Genomic DNA, 14351 nt, shown 5'->3' on the forward strand with positions numbered 1-14351 from the left:
GCAGCATGCGGAGTTCAGCTGTGGGGCAGGGGCTGCGTGGACACGGCTGGATTAATCCAAGCTGTGTTTGGGTGTTATTGCCGTAGAAACTGAATAAAAAAAAGCGGGTGTGAACTTGATGACTTCAGAGGAGGGGACGTCTGCGTCTGACAGAAACACCGAAGGAACTCGGGGTAGAAGTGGACACCGAGAGTGTAGTGAAGCTAAAAGCAAGACAGCTCCTTTTATCAGAGCAAATGGCGACATTTCCCTGAGCTTTACCTTTCAGGCAAATCATGCTTTTGATGCGTCTGTGAATGCAAATGGAAAACCTCACCTATAATAAAGAGTTTGCAAATGTTGTTATCGCTGGCTTATCTGAGACAAACAGCATGTTAGCCATTAACATCACACACCGATGTTGCTTCATTTCTTCAACATTGAATTCCTTATAACTCACCACAACCCCTGAATCTGAATGAGAAAGAATACAATGATGATGAAGGATGAATCTATGTTAAACATGGGTACTTGCTGCCACAGGGAAGAAGCCAGGCAGTCGTGAATGACTTCAAGTCACATGATACAATAAGGTTGCGTAAGAGCCTTGACACCAGGCTGATGGTAAACATCCGTGGCCCTAGTGTATGCGGTGTGTCACGCATTGTTGGCACTAGTCGACTATTGGTGGCTTCTTTTCGGCCGATCGGGCATGTTGAATCTGCAACGGAGCCCTTCAGTGAGAGAAAATACTCTGATTGGGTGTTCGGCTTCGCGAATCATTGAACGAGAAGAGAAAACACTTGAACCCAGTGCTGTAGTTTCCACAATTTCACCTATTTAACACCATTTCTTCTTATTTTTCATCTCTGAATGTCTTTTTATCAGACATATTCTCAACAAGTGACCAAACAGAGAGAGAGGCGTCGAAGGCTGCTTTATCAAAACAATGGTTTGTATGTCTGCAATCCAGACTCTTCCATTTTCCCTTTCTGAATGACGATTACACACCACAGCTACAGTACCTTGTGGTAAGGAGAGTTATTTCCTCCCATGCCAACGCAGAACGTACAATCTAGTTGGCTGTCAGCTGAGGTCTTTACAGTGGGTTCAAGCGAGTCGAGATGACGCAACAGTCCTCTTTGGTCGTCCCTAGATTTTTTATGTTGGTTTGGTGTCTGGGCCCTAAAATTAGGTTTTTGTGGCAGCTGATGTTGACAGGCCACATCCTCTGATCAGGACTGGCTGTTCCAGTCAGACAGAAATGGGCTCCCTCACTGCTTTTTAAAACTATCTGGCCCATCTGTCCGATATCTGAGGAGCTGGTTTCACTATCAGCAGTTGTTTCAAAATCAAAGGTAAAAATGAATGAATCAATACTGGCTTATTGAATATATGTCAACACCTCTGACCCTGTGGCATAGTGGTTCAAATATAAAATCTGTGTCAGTCTCGAGGTCAGAAAGGAGGTCATGGCTGAGATTATATACTAGAAAGAGGAAGTGTTTGCAGACTGTGGGAAAAAATTCGATGTAGGTGGAGCTTGAGGTTGTCCAGTGGTCCAGTCGGTCAGGGCCCGAGGAGACTAAAGAATCCACTTGTTGTGACACTACAGCAGCTGCCTGCGCGATTTGGAGAAGAGAAACTCAGTCTGTTTGGTTGAGAGGAATAATGAACTGCCGTACCGCAGCCTATGTCTAAAGCACACTCATTTTTGGGAGTGTTTTTAAGATATGCTCGAGGCATGCTGCTACGGCACAGTTCAATAGTAACCAGGTTTGATCGATGTGATAACCACATGAAAAGAAACAGAGGCGCCGATGTCAGATAAGGAAGAAAATACAAGGGGATGGTGAAGGTAAGTACGACTGGCAACAGGCTTTGGGCAGAGTTACCGCCAATGTTAAAACACCAGCACTAGGCTCACTGCAGCCGATCATCCTAAGACACTGAGCCAGTGTTAACTTTTACAACGGTGCAAATACTGAAGACAGAAGCTGTAAAGAAGTCACTCATAAAGTTTAGTTCCACTTTCTTTCTCAAGTTTCTCCTCTTTCATCTTCCCTCTGCCCCAACTATTGAATCCTGCCTTTATTCATCTCACGCTTTATCTTTCCCAACACCCTTTTCTTTTTTCCCCCAATCCTTAGATCTGCGCTGTCTCAGTAATATCGAGGCTTACACCTCGGCCCTTGGAGAAATCAGCATCTCATAGCTGAAACTTGCTAATGGGCTGCAAAAAATCCCAAGTAAATCTCTTTTTTTTTATGGGAAGGGGCCCTGGTGCACTAGAGCAACAATCTCGATTAGGATGCAGCGCATGTTACTGTAGTCCCTGCAGAAAAAGGGGCTCGAGCTGGAGGTTCAGCATTCTGGCTGTTGATGACATGACGTTTGTATGTGTGAGAGAGCAAAGCAAAGTCAAAGATGTGGGAAGTGAGACAAAGAGCAGAATGAAAATGAAAAAAGTTTGGAGGATGATGCCAGAAAAACTTGTCCACGAGAAATAAATCAGCCGTTTACACAGATGTTCATAATCTAAATTCTAACACATAACATTTCTTTTTTCTTTTCTTCTTTATTTCCAGTTTTTTTCTTGCTGCAGCCTCTTCCTGGCTCATTTTAATGACAAATGAAACGTTGACAACACCAGCACTTATTATTAAGACGAATGAAACAAGCTGCACAACAGTTTGCAGTCCTATCACAGTTTTGATAGGCCGGAATGTTAATAAAGACAAAAGCCAATAACCTTTCTGCAATGATGATGAAGACGGTGACATAAATGGAAAGTGAAAGTTTAAAGTGTCATCTGTTAACGCTGCTTTATGAACAACGGGTCGAGTAAATATGCGTACGATGCTCTACAACCAGCAGCTTCATTTTTTGGGTTGAGTGTTCTTAACAGTCAGCAGCTGTTTGAGCCAAAATAAGGTAAGATAAACCCACGATACGCCACATGGTATATGCAACAGGCAGGCAGAGAAAGTTAGCAACGAGCTAGTGGACAAAGCGCAGCACTTAGCAGCTAAAGAGCCAGATATTTCCCTCAGGAGCTAGATGGTGGATAGAAACCATGCTAATGCTGCCTTGTGTCTGCTGAATGTGTAAATAGGTAACAGTTTGCTAAACACATTAGCTAACTGTATGTTTACAGCTTTTTGTGCTACCCTCACATGGCCAAAAAAACAATTCAGGCTAATTCAGTAGCTAACGTTAGCTTTGGGTCTGCTAACATAAGCTCGAGACTTTTTTCAGTTTCACTTTAAAGATGTTTTTATATCCAAAACAAGTTTCTAGTAAAAGTATTTATACTTTTAGTAGTTAGTAGTAGTTTTAGTAGCTTTTAGGTCATGACTGATGCAGAAAAGTGAACGTATGCTAGCTAGGGACGATCCTAACGACGAATTTCCCTGGAACTTAAGCAGAAGTTTGAACTTAGATTAGTCAACTAACTTAAAAGTAACAAAACATTCAGGAAACATTCAAAATTGAGCACAACTTAAACAATAATGGTTAAGCATTGTTTGAAAAAATACTGCGCATACTAGGCCTACATCTCAGATGCAACAGTTAACCGTTAGTAGGCTAACATGCTCATTTTTTCATAAAGCAACATTTGAAGAGGACATGACATTTCAGTGCAAACTAAGTAAAGTTAAATGTGTATATCTGTTAAAAAAAAAGTTAAAAAAAAAAGTTAACTTAGTAGTATTTTTGCACCAACTACCTAGGGTAGTAGTGTTTAATCGACTGGGCTGACTAATTGCGAACATCCCTACGGCTAGCTACCAATTACGTTAGCCATCTTTGACAGGAAATGATAGTCACACATGTCTATAACTCCCTCCAACTGTTTTTTCTCACAAACACACACAGAGATGAAAAATGTTTCAGCCCTGGGCCACGAAGCAGAGGAGGCTCAGTGTGGTTCCAGCCTCCTTCAATCCTCCTGTCTCCTTACATTACCTCGCACCACACGACCCCACCAACACTCAGAGGCATCATCCTCAAGATATTCTGATGTGAGGGGGGATTATATGCATGTATACTATCCCACTCTGTGTGGCCATTAATCATCAGTCACTTTTCAATTAACGTACTGTCTGGTGATGAGCCGCTTTTTGTTTTAGAGGCCATGTTTTTTAGCTTTACAAGGCTCCACAGTCTTGGCTTGATGAGAAAGAAAGCGACAGACTCGAAGCAGCTGCTGACAAATAAAAACTAACTAGCAATGCCGCCTCGGAGCCACCCACATAAAAGCTCCTCTGCTTGGTTATTATCCCACAGATAAGTGCCCAGGAGGGCTGCAGGGAGAGTGAGAACTAGTGCCTGTGCACATGTGTGTGATTACAAGTGAGTAAGCTCCTGTTCTCCTGTCTTAAGTTGCATTTCCTTTGAAAGAGTACTACCTGGTGAGAAAAAAAAAAAAAACACAATGCCAGTCTGATCCAGAGCTCCTGTATCCAATAAACAAAGCCACGTTTGATGTGCTGTAAATGAAGAGCGAGACCCAGAGGGCAAGAAGGGCCAAACTCACATGGAGCTCTGCGCTGCCGCGGATCAGGAAGACCGTGTTTCTTTTCATCATTTTTATAGCCCAGTCCAGCTTCCTGAATTACACTCCGCTCACTCCCCCGTTGGCAAGTATAGCCCACGACACACTTACAACCGAACCGGAGGACCCCATGCCAGCCCGGATGGCCTACGTCTTAGCGTTTCCTCTGCCGAGCTGATGGGAGGTCAAACCCTCTAAAACCACTGACAAGGGAACTGAAACTGAAAAGTTTGGCATAAGACATAATACATACAGCCTCACATAGCTGCTAGCGTGGCTGTAGCCTCTGGTCTTGCTGTCCACAGGACATTAATATCTTCCACGATTTCTCAAGGCCAGACAAAGTCAGTCAACTTTTAAACACTAGCTGCTTGTGTGAACGATCCCCCTCATTCATTAATGGCTGTCAACGCGTCCGTCTCCATTTGTCTCACATTGTATTTTGGCAGCGAGCACAGAGTCAGATTAATGCTGGAGAAGACGGCTGACGCTGGAGGCAAGAAAAAAGTCATCATCATCACCATAGATCTCTCCATTTTTCTGGGTGAAACCCAGCTGCGGAGACTGTGAAAGCAGCACGGTGGATTCAGCGTAGACTCGCTCTACCCGGAGACCGGTGGGCTCCAACATAACATTGGAAAGCAAAACAAGCGAGGGTGTGCGGTGGAGGGCAGTGATTGACAAGGAGAGGAAGATAATAAATACTGGACAGGATCCTGCATGAAAATAATCAAATATATCCAGTCTGTTTATGGGAATATTCAGAGAAATTACACTTTAAATTATTTCTTTTAATGTACTTGTATATTATTTAGGCAGTGGTTCATTTCTAGGGTATGGTTATGAAAAATGTATGTGAGGCTTTCATTTATTTATCAGCTGATTAACAGAGATCAGGACGGTTGGTGTATTCATAACCTTGTCAGAGTGACGATATGATTATTAAAACATTTGCCGGGCTAAAACATCAACATCTGGAGGCTTGGCAAAGTGACCAATGGGCTACTAATTGCTACACCAAGTGCTCCTATCATCTCTTGGATGAGCTGCTGAGGTACGTCTCTCAAACATGTCCCATCACAGCCTGACGGTCTTTCAAACCAAACACATCTCTGCCAGAGATCGATCCTCATCTCTGGCAGAAGGTGTGATAATCGGTGACGTGAGCCTCTGAAGTGCTTCTCTGGAATGAAACCTGTGTGAGTCAGGTTTGAGACACACGGAGCAAACCCAGAATACAATGCCTCGCCTTGTCATTGGCCTTCCCCGGATTTTCCCATGTTTCCCTTTACTGTACCTCTTCCACAGGCTGCCTCTGGCTGTTGGTATCTAATTCAGTGTCCTGGCGCCGCTGCACACAGCTGCCAAAAGAGTAAACTCCAGTCCTTATTTGAGCCCCACACACCAGCTCCCTCTCGTAGAATCACTGCCCTGCATCGTTTTCCCTTTTCCCTCATGAATTACATCCTCATTACTCAGGTCTCGCGCCGTACCTGCCCTGCAAATAATGTGTTTGGCTCAAGGCCTTCGTCTTAAACCAACAGTGGTGATTTTAGAAAGTGCAACCAGCTTTCAACTCTTATCAGCTGATCAGAAACACATTTATGCCACAATGCTGCAAAACCACTATAAATACTGACACATCCTGTATGGGCAGTTCAACCACACTTAAAGGGCAACTACACCAATTAAAGTTACAGAACTATTACATATGTGAAAAAAAGTAGTATGAAGTCTTTTGTGGCTCCAGAGGAGGCTGCATGCAATCTGATGAAGTTGCACTGTGGGTAATGTAGGCCCCAGGAGCGGTGCCTACAGCAGTCTGCTGGTCTTGCATTGGACTCAATATGGACAGTTTTGAAACAAATGATCAAAAATGGATACAGCAGAACCAGCGTTATTGCCTACATTACCCACAATGCAACTTATCCACTGAGTGACAACAATGGAGGCAGTTTATCAGATTACATGCAGCTTCTTTTGAAGCTTTGTACTTCTTTTTCCACATATGCAGTGGTGCTAAACACCTGTAAGCACACTTTATTGTGTAAAATGGGTGAAGTTAACCTTTGATTTGTTTAAGACACAGTCAGGAGCATTGCAGCGCCCCTGGTGGACAATGTGAGTAATCTCAAAAAAGCTGAAATATGACAGCAAGATGCATCACATACTGTACATTTTATTGATATCTAACCTGTGTATACTAAGATACTGCATGTGATTAGGGCTGCAGCTCTGAAGTTAAGCCTGTTAACCAGCTTTCGAGCATGAATTTGACAGGTGGCCAATTCTTACATATTGCACCTTTAATCTTATTAACTCAGTTGTTCACTCTATGAAATGTCTAAAAGAAGCGAAAAATGCACATCACCAATGAACCCAGACTCAATTTTAACTAATTTTTGAACTTTTCAAACAAAAAAATCTTGCATATTGCGCCTTTAATTCATTGTCAAGCATCACATCAATGAGTCCAATGATATTTTCAGCTCTGGGTACATGTTGATAGATGAATGAACAAATGAATGAAATGAACGCAGACCAGTCCAAAGCCCACACACTGCTAATAAAAACCCCCTCACACACAGAGAGCGTGGGAGTGGACAGACCGGGCTGATAGTCAGCTGGAGAACCAGAATGTTTCCTTGCAAATTGTGATGATTGTTGTGGTGATAGACTAGTCGTCATTGTTCTCGGTCCTGCAAAGCTGCTTCACCCAGCTGCACCCAGACCAGGAGGAGGGGGATTCTTGTGTCCACTCCACTGTTGTGTCTCTGGATCAGTGCTGAGGTCCAAAGACAACTAAGTAACTCACTAACCAACCTCCCCGTGCTTGACTTCCTTATGATGTTCTGACAGCAATCAATCTACTTATAGTAACATTTTGGCTCAGACTCTTTGTTTACGTCTATCAGGAAGTATTAAATGTCCTTGCTCATCCCTCATGGACAAATAACCGCAGGAATGCGAGGAATGCCGTGAGAACAGTGTTGCTGCTATTGGTATTCATCAGTGGCCACAGTGTACACTATTTTACAGAGCCCACTTGGAGGGGAGGCATCTGGGGATAAGCCACACATGTTCACATGCATGGTGGTGACACAGGGTGCATTCAAGTCTCGGGACTTTAGAAGTGCAGGTGAGCAGCAGGTAAAGAAAAGTGTGAAAACATGGCAAAAACATCAGATTCTGTTGAATCTTGGTTTCTGGCAACACGCAAGTGACTCAGAGAGACATGTCAGAGTGTGATTCAGATGACATAGCACACAGTCGAGTGTGACAAACACTGATCAGCAGAAAGTATCAGCAGTCAGCAGCTGTGTCCTCTTACCTTTGTGCTTCTCCATTCCCTCGCAGTTTCACCTTCGTGCCCCTCGCTTTCCTCCTCTCATAAAATCAAACAATCCCAACAACAACACCAAAAAAGAAGTTCTCTAAGTGATGGCGACGGGACAGCCGACAACTTCTTCTTCTTTCTTCTTCTTCCTCTGAGGAATGCAGCCCCGGCGCTCCCGTTTCCAACAATACGCTGACTGACTGGCTGTCCGTCTGTGCGCTCGACAGGCTCAGTGTGTTTTGACGGAACAACAGCGCTCTCCTCTTCTTCCAAATCTGCTCTGCCGCACCTCCTCCTCCCCCTCCTCCTCCTCCACCTCCACCTCCTCCTCCCTTCAGTATGCAGCATCCAGGACGCACCGCGGTTTGGTGTCTCGACCCTGCAAACTTCTCTTATCCTCTAATGCGCGCTAAATTGCGCGTAAAACCACAAAACTGCAGCAAACACCCGAGGCACAACTTTAAATCAACACACACGTTTCCGGTGTTTGTTTCCTGTTAATCTTGAAATTCGAGTTTGGGAATTTATTCACGAGATCTCTTAAAGATTAAGGCTTGGAAAACAAGTTTAGTCTTTTGCGTAAAAAGTCCAAGAAAACGGTGTCAGAGGTCAAAACTCTGACATGGCAGACTATTAATGTGGATACCCACAAGCTGTCAGTGCTTTTCTTAAAGGTGCACTATGTAGTTTTTGGGGAAGACATTGACTGACTGATTTTTTATGTCTAAATAAACAAACTTTCTTCATTTTCAGAGTGAATAAACTGAAGAAACAACTGCGCTTAAATAACACAATCTCATACTGTTTTACTTTGTTTGTACGTGGCGGACCCTGCCACCTTTCCAGCTTCAAACAATAGTTGAGTTGAGAGCAGCTTGTTGAAACATTTCAGAGTTTGTATTATTACCACATTGATATTTGCCAATACTAAAATGCTTCCAGAAAAGTGAAGTTTCCCTGCTGAGCAGCCCTGCACCTCCGTGGGAGAGCCGTGACCGGGTGGAGGTATGAGAGGAATGTCACGCAGAGAAACAAAACATTCTCCAGAAGATGATTAAAACGCACGTTGTGCGTGCATCCCTGTGTTTTGTGTTAAAGCCTCCACTTGGTTTGCAGCTCAGACAATCAGGGCGATTATGTGGTCAAGTAGGACCAGAGTGCCACTCGGTCATGGTTAGTTTCTATTGCCGGAGTCACGCCCAAGATAAACCCCTGGCTCCATGAAATGGTAGGTGGTGGTCCTGTGATGTCATCTGATGCTGGTTAATGATACACTTTCTGCGGGCTGAACTGCAGCAGACAGCAAGGGTGGGTGAGGGGCGGCACAGAAGATGTTACTTCTGATCAGGCGGCGTGCTCATGATGTCTGCTGGGACAAAGAGACACAGCTGATCAGGCGTGATCATGTTTGTGAGTCAGGATTTTATCTATAGCATCAGAAGTGTGCCTGAACTCTGTCTCCTTTAGCACACAGGTTACACAACATGTTATATATTGATAATTGTATCCATATAGCACTTTTTAAGTGATTTAAAAAGATTTACAGACATTTTAAATAAATCAGAAACCCATGTAAGCCCCCCCAGCCCATCCCCATTACACACAAATATCTAGAGCATAACAGCACACATCAGGCAGCACTGAGCTGGTACATAAACAGACGAAGGAGGAAATATAAAATGAAATAAACAAGTTGATATATGAGTAAGTACTAGAGACTATCCTTGATGGGATCACACCAGCTGTGACGCCTGTTGACATTCTGACCCATGACTACTCATCACTACGTTATTACATGAGCAGGCCTACTTATTACTCACGTGTCCAACTACACCCAGCTTCGAACTCAGCCTGTGTTTTGATCTCAACCACACGCCTGTGAAGTTTTTTGCACCCTCATCCCCCCTCTGTTTTCTGCACTCAGGGTCATAAGGTGCTTCAGCTTCATACTCAGCGGTACAAAGCACCCGGCACCCTGAAGAAAGCACCTGTCATCAGGGTCAGGCAAGGTCGAGACAGGAAGTCCCGCTCACAATATTAGAGCCCGATCCACCTGACTTGTACGTCTTTGAATGGGAATGAAGGGTCTGAAGGTCACAGCGTACACGTGTAAATAACATCCAAGCTCAATAGCAGGGGTTAGGCTGAGAGCAGAAACAAGGCCTCCCCTGCTGCACAACACTGAGCCAGCCACTTAACATTTACGAGAAATTATGACAAACACGGTTCTTCCCAGGAGCTTTAATATGTTAACAATATATGTATGAGCATTGATCACAGTATCTTCACTCACAGTATGTGCGTGCTTCTGTGTGGGAAAATTTCTCACGTGTGGGTCAAACTGAACTCACTGTGATTTGTGTGTTGGCATGATGGCTGGCTGCCCAGTCCATTAGACAGCTGTTTATAAAGGGAAGTTATATTAGTGTAAACCTTTAAGTAGAAGACTACGATTACATCCCTCTCTCCGGACTGCACTATCCAATAATAACATCATTAACTGATCTACTTTGAAAACCTGCCAAAACATTGTAATGTGACTTGACACTGTTTATACTCGATACATTAAATGAGCCATAAGATGCGGCCTTAATCACTTTTGTGCTTTACGTTTACGTCAAATGATTATACTGTAATGCAAGAGAGATAGGAGACTGGAGGACAAACTGTGTCGCTTAATCTGAAGTTTTATGCAGCCCTGTGGCATTATGAAAAGGTCTGCAGGTAATCAGAACATTTCTTTGTGTACATCTCTACAAGTCCTTGTAGCTCTATTGCATTTACAGTCAGAATACTGTAGGATAAGCTGGTAAGAGCAACAATAGGCCAACCTTCAGCGGGGTTTTTGTTGAAAGTGCTCAAAGTTTCTAAGTGTGTGTATGAGTGTGTTCGCTGGAAAAGTAATTTACTGCTTGGACGGTGAGGGGTTTCATCAAGAAAATTGAGTTATTTCGTACTGCCTCGGTTGTGGCCATCAACTGCTCATGGTTCCTCGAACAATTCAAACCGACGATGTGCAATAACATGGTGAGCAAATTTAAATGTGTGTTTCCAACAAAATGAAAATATCCTCAGGGTCTGTTGGCAGGTTGGTGACTCAAAACGTTGGCAGAGCCAGTTTTCATCCTGAAGCAACTTCCTGCTTTTGTGCCTTAATTTACTGTAACAAAGGCTGATAGATATCACACAGAGGAACATCCGCGTGGCTCCTTTGGGTCTGTATTGTTCATAACATAAGCACCTTGTCTTTCCTGCGGTTTCGGGGAGAGAAGGGTGAATGTGATGATAATCTCATTCATGATGTTGCATCTGATATCGTTGCAATCCGTGACCATCAAAACACAGGGGTAGACGTCGCCTTCTCTGTGTTATCATGTTAGATTTAGGAGATATGACGCAAAATACATCATTCGGTTATGGATGAAAGTCAAATGCCCGCTACTTGGCATTTTTGCTATGGCTGAATCTCTGAAAATGTTTAGATGTCCCCAAACTGTACATCTGTACCATATCACCTGGACTAAGTACAATTATTAGCTTTTCCAGAGCTTTCAACTGCATCTTACTGTCTTCTTCAGTGGATGGAGCTGCTCCGGACAAAGTTTACCTTGAAATTTTTTTTGTTTCCACGATGAGCTTCCTGGTTCAATATTTTTGTTTTGTTGCTTGCTATGCAGCGATTAATCTCCCAATTATTTTCAAAAATGTTTTCAAAAAGTGTGAAAAAGTACATCTTCAGGTTGCTTCTTTTGTCCAACTAGCAGTCCAAAACCCAAAGACTCTTCATTTACTATCATAAGTGGCGAAGAAGAGCATCAAATTCTTACGTTTAAGAAGCCAGAACCTGTGAATGTTTGACAATTTTGCTTGAAAAATGACTGAAAATGATCAAAATAGTGGATGAATCATTGCAGCACTAATTTGCAGACTTCACCACACTTTCAACAGGTCGTTTAAAAGTCAACAGGTGATGTCACAGGTTTTTTTCTACACATTAATCACACAGCCTCGAGCGAATGGTGAGAGTGTGAATGTGAGTCAGGCATGATGGCTCAGCATGAATCGAACACAAGGGTGGTCTGCCTTTCTCTCCTCCTCTCCACCATTGTCGACAGCAAAGGAACGGTCTTCTTTAATCCAGCAGGGGAATTCCTATTGTGCAGCAGACCTTCCCTGTCTGTGCGGGTGGTTTCACGTCAGATTTAGATGATTTAGCATCATCACGCTCGTCCATGTGTGTCAAATATTTGTATGTAGGTGTTGAACAATTAAGGGTGTTAACAGTTTCCTAAGGTGGTCCATCAGACGCTTGAACTTCACAGGATTGCATTTTTGAGTCAAAGGTGCGGCTGTGGACTGGGCTGTCCTCTCCTCTTCGCTGCCGCTGATTGGAGCACAAAGAGCATTCCTCAGCCGTGAATCAGAGGACAAAGGTCACCGACTCAACTCCAAATTAACACTGGACCCTCTTTGATTCCTGGGGCTCTCCCATGTTTGCATACATATACAGACACATAATGCCGCCCTGAAAAGAGACCCCCCGTTTGTTGAGGTATTTTTCATCTAATCTAGTCTTAACCGTGCGCCCCCTCTTACCCTTACGTCTGGGAATTTCCAAAAGAAAGTCGAATCCACTGACTCTGCTGTCTGTACCTCCCTGTTGTTTTAAGAACAGTTCGACCAAGAATGCAAGAGGGCACCGGCTACAGACACACTACACCTCGTGGAGATGCTGCACCACAGAGGTTGCGTGCACCTGACTAAACGCCAAGAGGCTCACCCACGGCTTAAGTGGAAGAGTGTTAAGTTGCAGTGCGATAATATTGTTTTTATTTCACGTGTGATCAGGTTCACGGTAACCTCTGTTGAAAATAAACAGTGGGTGTTCATATTTCAGAGTGTGACTCATGTGAAGGCTGAGAAAATGTTGAGGTGATGCTGTTTGTGACTAAGTCTTTGCCCGGCAAGTGATTTTAGCAGCTTGAGTTCCTTAAGGCTATTTAGATGATTCACAAAACACACTCAGGTGTAATAAAATATGTGGAAAGGACTACATGGGAAATAGAATCCATTACAGATTTGCAATATAAGCTGTAACATACCATGGCTAATATATAGCTGTTACTTTACTTTGTCTCTCTAATATGTTATATCACAGCATCAAGACTTGATTTATAAGGTCTTCAGGTGACACTGTTTAGAGCTGATGCACTGGACACTGAAACAGTGAGCTTACAGTACTTATTACATCCAGATGAGGGCTTCCAGCTGTGTAACAGAAAAAGTCATGTGACGTGACATGTGACATCATGTGTCACAGTGCCGTAGCAGTTGTTGCGTCACTTGTTAGTAATATGTCTGCAAAGCAGCTTGAGGCTTTGTTTCAACAACACTTTATATTAAACATAATTTAAATATAATGTTAATTCAACTTTAGCTAATAATTCTTTGACTGTTACCAAACAATGAAATGCTTTATAAAGCAATTATTAAATAATTGTTTACTACAAAGTTGCAACTGCTGTTTATAATACTTTTAAAATGGTTAATAAATATTGTGTAGTTTGTCCATAAACATTAATTGGAAGCAGTGTTGGACAAAGTAGTCATACTTGATAAATGATGGTTATTATAAAATGTTCCCTTTATTTCTAGATTGTCTTACTTATGGAGAAACTGGTTTAAATTCACAAAAGAAGCAGCGTTGCACAATTTACATTAATAGAATAATGTAAAATTTAATGTAAATGTAAATTCCATTTTAGTGTGAACTGCCCCTTTAAATCAACAAGTCAGTGTTGATTCAAATCATAACTGCGCTGCCATTTTGGACTGGTCGCTCTCAAGAGATTTATATCTCAGTAGACCATCCTGTGTAGAAGAAGATATAAATACAAACAAACAAAAATCCCCTCTGGTATAAATAATTCTATTAGATGGGTTTGACGTCACAGTGGAATATTCATTTGGCATAACTATTGTCAAACATAAAAAAAAAAGTAGCTCCAGTCACAGAACAAATGTTTGTCAGAGAAAAAGGTTTTAGATAATGAAAAGAACAATGGCTAGATTCCATTTAGCTGTGTCAGCTGCAGGGTGTTGGTGCACGTGACACATGAGAAGACAAACTGTCTGCTGTGAAAAGGGCCGATTATCAACAATCTCTTAAGTGTTTAAATTATGTTAATATCTGTAATGTGACATTCGATCATTCGGTTACTAACGTCAAACGGATACAAGATGCAATGATGTTACACTCACCGAGTTAGTTTCAAACTGATACCGACTATGAAACAGTCACAGCACAGTCAGAACAGAAACCTCTGGTCAGCTTCTTGTAATCTATTCCTGTAGTCGGCTGTAGTTTTTTTGTCATCTGTGGTGCAGTCTTTACCCCACTGGATCCATGCCTTTGCATGTGATTGTGCAACATTGCCACCTGTAGGTGTAGATGCAAAAGTGTCGACAACTCCACAT

At 42.8% G+C, this 14351-nt stretch overlaps 1 protein-coding gene across 2 annotated transcripts in view; it reads right to left on the bottom strand.

Moving 5' to 3' along the window:
* afap1l2 (actin filament associated protein 1-like 2) overlaps positions 1-8097 on the bottom strand; it is a 40827-nt gene extending 32730 nt beyond the window's left edge. For both annotated transcript variants that reach the window (XM_084342212.1, XM_084342210.1), the window contains exon 1: positions 7869-8097. In XM_084342212.1, coding sequence (XP_084198338.1) covers positions 7869-7884 — 16 coding nt within the window. In that variant the 5' untranslated portion in view covers positions 7885-8097. The remainder of the gene's footprint in view (positions 1-7868) is intronic.
* Between the last annotated feature and the right edge of the window lie 6254 nt (positions 8098-14351).

This window comes from Pagrus pagrus (assembly GCF_965226575.1).
Source record: "Pagrus pagrus genome assembly, chromosome: 21".
NCBI lineage: Eukaryota > Metazoa > Chordata > Actinopteri > Spariformes > Sparidae > Pagrus > Pagrus pagrus.